The 12,069-nt window shown below is 27.5% G+C and overlaps 1 protein-coding gene across 1 annotated transcript; it reads left to right on the top strand.

The window, feature by feature from the left end:
* Window positions 1-6,911: 6,911 nt before the first annotated feature.
* Window positions 6,912-8,982, top strand: LOC113388481 (mitochondrial import inner membrane translocase subunit Tim17-B-like). The gene is given in 3 exon segments (XM_026625856.1): window positions 6,912-7,101; window positions 8,787-8,857; window positions 8,860-8,982. Coding segments are annotated over 3 exon segments (384 nt in total).
* The last annotated feature ends 3,087 nt before the right edge of the window (window positions 8,983-12,069 follow it).

Below are 12,069 nucleotides of genomic sequence, written 5' to 3'. Positions count from 1 at the left end.
ATTTAAAAACTTTGATTGTAAATTGTATTTTGCCTTAAGTGGTAAATAATTAATAAAAATTTAGATTTATATATTTAAATACAATTTTCAACTTTATATTTCGTAAATGAAATTTTTGCTTACACTAAAAACCAATCAATGCGATTTTCAATTGATCTTGCAAACAATTCTCTATTAAGGGGGCTCTACAGGACACACCGACTTTAGAAGAGTCTCCTAAATTGGATATGTTGCACTTCAATATATCTATAAAAATAACAAATTATTTATTATTATTGTTATTAAAATTTGATGCAATAATGATTTTCTTAACAAATTGAACACACCCCATACTTTACAAATAATATATAAGAGTCCTTAGCTTCTGTTTAGGGGGCTCTATAGGATACACAGACATTAGAAGAGTCTTCTAATTTGCATATGTTGACCTTTGATGTATCTATAAGAACAACAAATTATTAAATCCATAATTTTGCCATTAAAATTTGATGCAATAATGATTTTCTTAACAAAAATTGAACATACCTTACAAATAATATAAAAGTGTCTCAAGCTTCTTATAGGGGGCTCTATAAAAGACACCAATGTTGGAAGAGTCTCCTAATTTTTATATGTTGCATTTCAATATATCTATAAAAACAACAAACTATTAAATTATTACAATAATAATTTTCTTAAATTGGTTTTGCCGCACAGGTAGTTTCAAGTTTCTGTTTGTGGGGCTCTACGAGGGGCTCTGAAGATAGACTAGTCTCACAATTGGGACATATAGTACTTCAATGTATCTATAAAAACAACAAATTATCAAATTTATATTTTGGTATTAAAATTTGGAAGCAATAACATTTTGCTTAAGAAATTGAACAAGCTTCACAAAATATGTATAAATGTCTCGAGCTTCTGTTTAGGGGGCTCTATAAAAGACTCGGCTGACAGAAGAGTCTCATGTTGCTCTAGAATATATCTATTATAACAACATGCAAATAATTAAATTAATAATTTTGTTATCACAATTTGAGACAATAACAATTTTCTTAACAAATTGCAGGTGTCTCAAGCTTTTCGAGCTCTTTAGGGGGCTCTAACAAGACTCCTTTGAGAGTCAAAATTTGGACATTGGGTACATGAATATATGTATTGTATTAACAAATAGTTAAATTAATAATTTTGTTATTGAAACTTCGAGGCAATAACGTTTTATTGAATAAAGTACCAATAAAAATAAAATGTGTCTCGAGTTCCTGTTTAGAAGGCTCTACAAAGACTTCTTTTATAGAAGAGTATCAAAAACTGAACATGTTACACTTAAATATTTGTATTGTATTACCAAATTATTAAATTTGTAATTTGTTATTGAAATTCGAGACAATAACGTTTTATTGAACAGAGTACCCACAAAAATTAAATGTGTCTCGAACTTCTGGTTAGGAGGCTCTAAAAGAAACTTTTGGTAGTAGAGCCTCCAAATTTGGACATGGTACACTTGAATATATGTCAGGAGCGTAACTACCGCCGTATCAGCCGTATCAAAAATACGGGGCCCGCGAGCCAAGGGGGCCCCCAACGAGCGCAAGCAGAAAGCAAAACTACAATTTTTCAAAAAATTTAATAATTTTCTTTTTTTATCGAGAGGTATTGAAAGTCAACTTGTAAGCCAACGCTTTAAGAGAATTTATTTCTGCTGCAATATTTCTGCAAACAATCAAATCAATTAGTAAAGCTTTTCCACATTAGATAAGTTGACAAATCTATAAAACTAATTCAGATTATACATTAAAATTTGTAATTTTTAAATTTATATTTATATCGTTTTTTATTTGTAGCTGTTACTACTTGAATTGTCTGCATGACGCGTCAGTTTAATAGTTAGATTTTGATAAATATGATCACCAAAATCATTTTCAGATTTCTTTCTTCACTGTTTAAAAGTTTCTGTTCTGAAGCTTTACAACACGCCAGTAGTGGCTTACAAAAAACTAGTATTTTATTAGTATATTATTAATTTTTTGAATAGACTGTGCGAATTAACATATGAAACTTTAATATAATTTATAATATTGAAATAGTTTGTTGAAGAAGTACAAATAATTTGCAAAAAAGATGAATTGCAATAACTATCTTTTTGCTGTTTATATATATATAGATTTCACAAACCAAATAAAGATTTCAAAACCTTTGCGACATTTGCCTTTTTGGATTCGGGAATTAATAAACGTTTCCGGAAAACTGTCGACTGAATTACTGTAAAGAAATATTGTAAAATATATCATATGATCATGACCAATTGATAGTTCTAGAAATAGGTTTGAATACAGAAATCTAAGAAATGTATTTCATTAAGGTACAATGATGGATGCAATAGGCTCGCATCCAGTTTTTCCGACGAAATAACAGTATGCATTTTTTCTTGGCCCTTAATTACAATTTACAGTAGAAATCGCCACTGCTAATTTTTTTTTTAAAAATTAAAACTAATTAAAAATTACCTAAATACCTAAACCAGACTTGTATGTTCCTAGAGACGGAAACTTTATAAATTTCAAAGATCACGAAAAATTTCAAAAAAAGGTAAGGAGTGTGAAAATATATCTGGAATTATTTGTGAAAAATTCACAAAATTAGAAAAAATTAGATAGATAAATAATTAGAATGATAAGTAAATATTCTTTTAATATTATGTATTTCTATATTTTGTGAAAAAATAATCTTCTTGAGGGGGCCCCCAAACAAATTTTGATACGGGGCCCCGCCAAAGCACGCTACGCCTCTGATATATGTATTATATTAACAAATTATTAAATTAATACTTTTGGTATTGAAATTCGAGACAATAACGTTTTATTGAACAAAGTACTTATAAAAATAAAATGTGTCTCAAACTTCTGTTTAGAAGGCTCTACAAGAGACTCTTTTGGCACAAGAGTCTCAAAATTTGGACACAATGCACTTGAATATATGTATTGTATTAACAAATAGTTAAATTAATAATTTTGTTAATGAATTTCGAGACAACAACGATTTTTTGAACAAAGTACCCATAAAAATGAAATGTGTCTCAAACTTGTGTTTAGAAGGCTCTGCAAAAGACTCCTTTGGTAGAAAAGTCTCAAAATTTAGACATTGTGCGCCTGTATATATCTATAAAAGCAACAAATAATCAAATTAATAATAATAAAAACAAAATTTAATATATTAACGTTTTTCTGAGCAAAATTGTACCTTGCAAATCGTGTAAATAGTCTCGAACTTCTACTTACACGGTGCACCATTGTGAAAATTATTTTAAAATATTCACCAAAAAAAAACCTTAACATTACATGTATCCTTTTCAATTTACAGTAAAAATTCAGTCATTCATTTGTCAACTACAAAAAAAAATCACAAAACCGCAAATAACTTTTTTTTGCAAAAAAAACATTTTTAAAAATCTTTTGAATTTAATTTCTAATAATATAATACCATTTTTAATTTTGTTTTGACGCGATTTGAATTTGTTTTTGACAGAACGAAATTTCAATTTTTATTAATAGGATTTTTTAACTCGAATTATAAAAATTGTATAATTAATGTTAATGTTTTAGTTTCTCTTAAGTAGAAAGAATTTTGTGCAAAATTGAAATTTTTAATTTAGGCAAGATGATCGATGTTAATGGATGAATGTAAGTAAAAGAAATAGTAATAATGATATATATATATATATATATATATATATAATATATATACTATAACAAAAAGTATATGAATAGTTTAACCACTTCAAATTATGCTACAACCCTTAGACAATAGTATTTTAAAGTAAAAATAATAGCATATTTTGTTTCAATTCCGCATTAAAAAAATTACAATAAAAAAATTGACTTCATAATTGAAAAAATGTGTTACGATTGCACAACCCTTAATAAAAATTAATTGTTTTTTAAAGTAACATCATTCATTCATTTTCATATACTCAACAAAATCTTAACTGAAATTATGTCAAAGGTCAAATTAAAACAAAAAGAAAATTTATTCCATAATTTAAAAAATAGGGGTGGATAACCCTTGATAAAACTAAATAGTATTTCGAAGTATAAAAGTATGCATTTTTCAATTTCAAATTAAAGAAAATTAAAATAGAAAAAATTGGTTCCAAAATTTATAAAAAATGTTAGGGGTGAACAACCCTTGATAAAAATAAATAATATTCTGAAGTAAAAAGAGTTGTATATATTTTGTTAATTTCGCATTGAAAAAATTAAACCAAAAAAAGTTGACCCCAAAATTAAAAAAAGTATAAGGATTGGACAACCCTTAATAAAAATAAATTGTTTTTCAAATTAACCTCCATAACAGTCGCTAATTTAAAAAAATATTGGTGGACAACCCTTGATAAAACAAAATAACTTTTCAAAGTAAAGAGACTTCTATGTATTTTTCAATTTCAAGTTATAAAAAATTTAAATAAAATGTTAGGGGTGGACAACCCTTAATAAAAAAATGTACTTTAAAGTAAAAGCCTTGTATACGTTTTGTCAATTCCACATTAAAAAAATTAAAATAAAAAAAATGACCCCAAAATTCAAAAAGTATTAGGATTGTACAACCCCCAATAAAAATAAACAGCACATAATTTAAAAAAATAGGGCTGGACAACCATTGTTATAACAAAATAGTTTTTCGAAGTAAAGAGACTTCTATATATTTTTCAATTTCAAGTTATAAAAAATTTAAATAAAATGTTAGGGGTGGACAACCCTTGATAAAAAAATAGTATTTAAAGCAAAAAGAGTTGTATGTATTTTGTCAATTTCGCATTGAAAAAATTAAACCAAAAAAAGTTGACCCCAAAATAAAAAGAAGTATTAGGATTGTACAACCCTTAATAAAAATAAATTGTATTTTAAAGTAAAATTTAAGGTTTTTCTTTAAGCTCAAAGATCTGAACTAAAATTATATCAAACCCTTAATAATAATAAATTGTATTTTATAGTAAAATTCAAGCTTTTTCTTTAAGCTCAAAAATCAGAACTAAAATTATATCAAAATATTCAACGGGATAAAAAATGATGGAATTGCTAAAATAACTAACTATAAAAAAATAGGGGTTGGTGATAAAAAAGTAAAAATTTAGGGTTGTATACAATTTTTAATGCCACATTATAAAAACATAAAAACAAAAAATCCCGTACAAAATTTTCAAAAAAAAACATAAGGGTAAACAACCCTTATCACTTAGAGATATGAAAAATACATAGTAGCCGATTCTTAGACCTACTGAATACAAATATAAGATTTGGCAAGAATCGGTAAACAATGTACATGCAATTTTGGACTTGTTGCGTTATTTATTGAACTGAATTATATATTTTCATCTGCCAAACGTATACTGTTGACTATATCTTATATTATTTTAATATCTGGCACAGATCTCATCTGCTTTTCGGCAATAATAATGTAAACATTACATTTCTCTTGTGTATTATATTCTAATATTATCTAGCCTCATAATTTCAGCTAAGTTCAAATTTCAAGTGAATTGACATTTCTAGCAGATGACGGTTCAAATGTTTGAATGTAAAACAATAATAAGCGATTTTGTAATTTTTGCCATTTATTTCTACAATCTAACTATATTTCTATAATTCAAAAAATCCTAAAAAAAATCCCTTAACAAACTTCAGAAAGATTTATCAAAATCCGAATAACCGTTCAGGAGGAATCTCTCGACTTACACCCGTACAGAACAATTTTATATATCTTATATTTAAAAATGGATCGCAAAATGTGTTGGTAAGCGCATAATTCAACAACGCCTGGACCAATTTGGCCAATTATTTTTTTAAAATGTTCGATCAAGTCCAAGGATGGTTGTTACGGCGAGAAAAAAACGAATAATTGCCGGGAAAACCCTAAAAACAGCCCTTTTCTTTTTCACATACAAACGTTTTCTAACTGAAATCAATAGTAGAATCAATTTGAGCTTTATTGCTATCATATAAAGTTCCTATTAAATTACAAGCACTAACTGTATACTGCTCCTAAACTATTATTCGGATTTTGATAAATCTTTCTGAAGTTTGTTAAGAAAATTTTCTAGGATGTATGTGATTATAAAGTACTGGGATGTATGTGCAATATTGTAGAAATAAATGAAAAAAAAGCAAAAAACGACATGCTATTGTTTGCATTGAAAACAAATGAAAACTGTCATGTGCCAAAAATTTCAATTTACTTATGAACCTAGACAATATTAGAATATGTATATTAAATTCAAGTTATGATTGAGAAAAATGAAATGTTTACATTACTATTGCCAAAAAGCAGCTGAGAGAGATGTGCCAGAAATTAAAATAATATAAAATAGTGTATATGTATGGCAGATTGAATGATACACATATGAACAGAATTTGACAAATTAATTCACTTAAAATATGAAATTAAGTATTAATCAGGGCCGGTCAATGGAAAGTAAAGATGAATACATACAATTCGGCCCTCACGATATCGATTAGGAGAAGTTTAAGATGCAATTTTGGATATCTCAAATAATAAAAAATTAAATGACTTTAATCCAACATGAAGTACCAGTACTAATGTTATGGTTATGGTTATGTTATAGAGTTTAAAAGACTTCAATTTACAATACAGTGTGGGAATTGAGACTCAACATTTTATTTAAAGCAGTTCTACATATAACATCGCTCATATATATAAATGTATATGCATTTTGGCGTGAAGAGTAATTTAAAAAACAATAATTATTATTTTTAGGTAAACGGTAAATATTAGTATATTATATTAAAAAATTGTAGACATGGGTACAGGACAACGTCTGTCGGGTCATCTAGTATAAAATAACCTTATTATTAATACCTTACCCTTTTATTAGTGTTCAATCCTGTACACCTTCGTCTCTATCTGATTGACCAAAAATGGAAGAGTACTCTCGAGAGCCCTGTCCGTGGCGCATTGTAGATGACTGCGGCGGCGCCTTTGCAATGGGTTGCATTGGCGGGGGCCTCTTTCAATCTATAAGAGGCTTCCGGAACGCCCCGTCGGGATTCGGCAGACGACTGGCGGCCAGCGTTGGGGCCATCAAGTCGAGGTCTCCCATAATAGCTGGTGAGATAAAGGATAGATAATATATATATATATATATATATATATATATATATATACGTATATATTAACAAAGTGTAGTAATCGAGCATAACATCAATAAAAAACGTGAATTTCTTTCAAAAATTTATTTTAAATCCATACGTTTCGGCTATAATCCTAGCTAGTCTTCATTCAGTGGAAACTAAAAATAAAATTAAAAACTAAAACAATTGAATTGGAGTGAAAAGAAACATTATAAAGAGTAAATAGAACTTACAATTAGTTAATCTTAGTGTTGAATTGGAAGATTTTAATAATCCGTGGTATCAAGATTTGCTAATGCACTACACTATGTATTATAAACATTAAACTTGTAATTACACAATATTTTCACAAAATACTAATTTAAAAAATCACAATTAGATAGTGTGTTGTTCGTAGACTAGTTGAAGATATAATGGAGAAAAGAATTTTTTAAAAAATATTTTTTACCAAGATTCTACACATGTGTGGAACGAATTGCGAATCCTTTGCGAGTCGTTTTTATTGGTTTTGTGAGAAATTTGGAAATACTATCTGAATAAAAGAGATTTGTGTTGCACAGCGTGTTAAGTTCATTCCGTTTATTTATTGTTTTATTGCTGTAAATAGTTAAAGAAGTTCCTTCTATAATTCTTCGTTTGAATAAATTTTGTTCGAATTGTAGTACAGTCGGGTTAGAAAAGTCCATATTGTGTTTTAAAGTATAATTATGCTCCGCGATCATAGTTTTGAATTGTCTCGGATTTTTTGAATTGTTTTTATGTTATTGTAAACGTTTAATTAAGTTCTGGCTTGTTTCTCCTATATAAATTAAATTACAATCTAGACAATTTATTTGATAGACGAGATTTCTAAGTCGTTCGATATTAAAAGGGGTTTTTGCTTTGGTAAAAATAGCACTAGTCGTTGCGCTAAAATTGTTTACAAGTCGGAGTCCAGATTTATAAAAAAAGTTTTTTCCAAGCAACATACAATTCTTTAATGTATGGCAAACATATTACACCAAAAAGAGTTTTTGGGTCAGGTAAATCGTTATATACTGTGGAATTGTCCATTTTATTCAAGAGGTATGTTTGTCTGTTACTGGTTACGGAGTTTATAAGTTTTAGGGGATAAGAGTTATCTGTTAGAATTTTTGTAATTAAATTGATGTTGTTGTCCCAAAATGTTTTGTCCGATAGAAGTATTACGTGGTCTCCAGAGTTAGTTGGTTTTTGGTACCAATTTGTTATTAGTTTGTTATCAGTAGTACGTATAAGTTTTGTGAATATAATGTGTAATTTCAAGTTAGTGTTTATAATACATAGTGTAGTGAATTACCATATCCTAATACCATGAATTATTAAAATTTTCCTATTTAACACTAAGATCAACTAATTGTAAGTACTATTTACTATTTTATTTTTTCTTTTCACTCCAATTCAATTGTTTTAGTTTTTAATTTTATTTTTAGTTTCCACTGAATGAAGTCTAGGATTATAGCCGAAACGTATGGATTTAAAATAAATTTTTGAAAGAAATTCATGTTTTTTATTGATGTTATGTCCGATTACTAGAATTTGTTAATACATATGTCAACATCAAATTCAGAATCATACAATATATATATTTGTGTATATATATATATATATATATATATAATATAATATAATTTTTTCCTCTAGGTAATTTTGCAATATGGGGCGGAATGTTCAGCACAATAGACTGCGCCCTGGTGTGCATCCGCAAAAAGGAGGATCCGTGGAATTCGATCGCCTCTGGAGCCCTAACTGGGGGCGTTTTGGCTGCCAGAAACGGTTTAGCAGCTATGGCCGGGAGCGCCGTTATCGGAGGAGCTATTCTGGCTTTAATAGAAGGTAGAGATAATTGATATAATGAATATTATGGCGGTCCTTAATATGGATGTTTTCGAATTTTGTTGCTCCCAGGGACTCAAATGCTTCTAAATTATTGAAAACAAAATTTCTGAAAGTTTTAGCTCTTGGTATTAACATTTAGATAGTCCGCATTCCGATCAAAGTTTCTTGGTTCTTCTTCCTAAGTAAACACTTATTTTATAAAATATATCAAATTTTTGTTGTAATTTGTTGTATTCTCAAAATTTTGATTCACTTGTCGCTAACATATAAAATTCTAAACAACAAATGAAATTTTGCCCACTTTATGAATTTTAAGAAACTTTGGTTGGAGTGAAAAAATTCGAAAATATCCATATTAAGGACCACCCTTATATATATATATATATTTATATATATATATATATATTTATATATATATATATATAAATGGTAGAATCTTGGATTTGTGTATATTTTGTAGAGTTTCGATCAAGAATCCAAAAGTAATAAAAAAACAAGAAAACTTTTTAATAAACAATTTCTTTATTTAATTATTTGTTTATTGTCGACGTTTCGGAACTAGGTACGTTCCATCTTCAAGACATCTGTCAAGAAACATGATCTTGATGAGATTTCAGCAAACACTATGTTTAAGAAAAGAAAATGGATTTTTCTTAAATAATAAATTAATTGAAAAACTAATAATGTACAGAAATGTGATAATATGATCAAAATGAAAATGATAAAAAATAAATGAGTGGATTATCTAACAGGATATTAAAAATGATAACATTTTTAAAAGTTATAGAAAATTTTAGAAAAGGTTAATGACAAAATTGAATTAATTACCTGTATGTATGAATATATCTTAGCACTTTTTCACTAAAACAAAATTTTAACAAAAAATCAATTTATGAGTTGTTTTTTCAGCCGAATAGTTAAATTTTGTAACTCGAAATTACTAAAAGTTTTGTATTTTTTAAAATTATTATTTGAAAAACACAAACAATATTACTCTCTCGATATTACGAGATCGGCAGTTTGAAACGAAGTGTTTTTTATTACTTTTGGATTCTTGTTCGAAACTCTACAATATATATATATATATATATATATATATAATATTGTTATATTTTTAGGAGTATCAATATTACTTACAAGATTCTCAGCCGAACAGTTCAAGCCCCCAAATCCACTTGGCGAGGAAGGATTTGGAACCATGAATTATTAAATCTGACTCGGATAGAACTCAATGATAATATATATTTCAATAAACTTATGTGGTTATCATTATTCAAATGAGTATACATATAATTTCATTGATATTTACCTACGAATTTCATCTTCCGATTCAGAAAAAATATCTATCAATATCTATTTCAGTATTTTTTCTTGCACTATCCAATCATCAAAGTACTCTCACATTAGAATCACTATTAACATTTGTTGTTGGAAAATTGCAAATTCGAATTTGTACAATATTTATTAATTCACTTTATTAATTAGTCGCAAATGTTATTATCGAAGTTTTAATATTTTAATATTTGTATTCATTGTAAGAATGTATTTTAGATTTGCTAAATGATGACGTACATCAGTACAGTATATAAGCGAGTTTTAGAACTTTACCCAGAATTAAAATTAAAATCCGAAATATTTTCGATATACAAAAAAAATGATATATATTTTTTTCAAAATCAATTGTTTTGTCAACACAAGCAGAAAGTTTTTTGAATCGTTCAAATCGAATGCTTAGTTCTCTCAAAAAATGCCATTTTTCAAATCAGTTAATCCGTGCGCCCGAAAACGTGGACGAAAAATTGTATCCATTCATACACACATACACACACACATACATCCATTTTTTCTGAAGTATGCCAAAATGTTTAGAAACTTCTAAAACGTTAATATATGCAAACATTGTTAACTTCCCGTAGGGTTAATCATAGTAATCGCAAAAAAATCGAAAATGAAAATTTTTATATATCTTCACGTTTCAAAGGTTTCTGAACATTTTGGCATACCTTGGAAAAATGAATGTATTTATGCGTGTGTGTGTGCATTTGCGTGTTCGGATACAATTTTTCGTCGACGATTTCGGGAACACCGATCAACCGATTCGAATGGTTCAAAAAACAATTGATTCGTATTGGTAAGAAGAGGTGCTGATCAGTTTTGGCAAAAGCAGGTCGAGCCGTTTCGGGGTGCAGGGCAAAAAGTGGCAAAAACGGCAACTCGGTTTTTAAGAGAACGAAGCGTCCGATTTGAATGATTCAAAAACATTTTATTTGTATTGACAAGATGAAGAACTTATTAAATTTTTGCAGTAAAAAAAGTAAATACAGTAAAAAAAAATTTAAAAAATGCCATTTAGCGGGCAATAATGATATGCGCATCAAATTATCAAATATTTTATGGAAATTTTAATAATAAGTTTGAATTTTCTTTACATTTGCTTTGAAAAAAGTTATAAACTTCCAAAATATTTCAAAATAAAAAAAGATCTTTTTTTTTTAAAAAGTCTTTCTTCAAATGTAATTTTTTTCAAAAATTTAAAATTTCTCAAAAATCTATTTTTTTTTTCAAGTTTTAAAAAAAAATAGTCTAAAAAAAATCTGTACGGGAAGTTCCAGCAATTTGCCTTAAGGCACTAGTTTTTATAATTTATTAAATAAGTTTGATATTAAATATATTAATATTAATTTTTTGGTTCAATGTATTAATTATTCATCATATTAAAAACTTTTTTTAATAAAGAGATTTTTTTATAGTGATTTTTGTTTAGGACGGTTTTTCCATATAAAAGTGAATTTTTCGAGTTACACAAACGCGGGATATATATATTTATATATATATATATATATATATATTTATTTAATAGATAAGTAAGTCCTGGATTTTTTCAATATATTGATTGTTTCTTTTCCAAACAGTAAATCCAATAATATAAAACAATTTGTTTTTTGAAGATATTTAATAACGACGTTTCGGAACTAGATACGTTCCATCATCAGGTTTATTCTATCAAAGACAATGTTTTTTAAAACTATTGATTAACATTAATTAATGATGGTTATTACAGATTATTTAGAAAAATTATAAAGGAATG

Source organism: Ctenocephalides felis, unplaced genomic scaffold, assembly GCF_003426905.1.
Source record: "Ctenocephalides felis isolate EL2017-DRISC unplaced genomic scaffold, ASM342690v1 CF-g0.4_SCAFFOLD_03572, whole genome shotgun sequence".
Lineage (NCBI taxonomy): Eukaryota > Metazoa > Arthropoda > Insecta > Siphonaptera > Pulicidae > Ctenocephalides > Ctenocephalides felis.
Note: the sequence above shows the minus strand (reverse complement) of the source record. Positions and strands in the feature narration are given on the sequence as shown.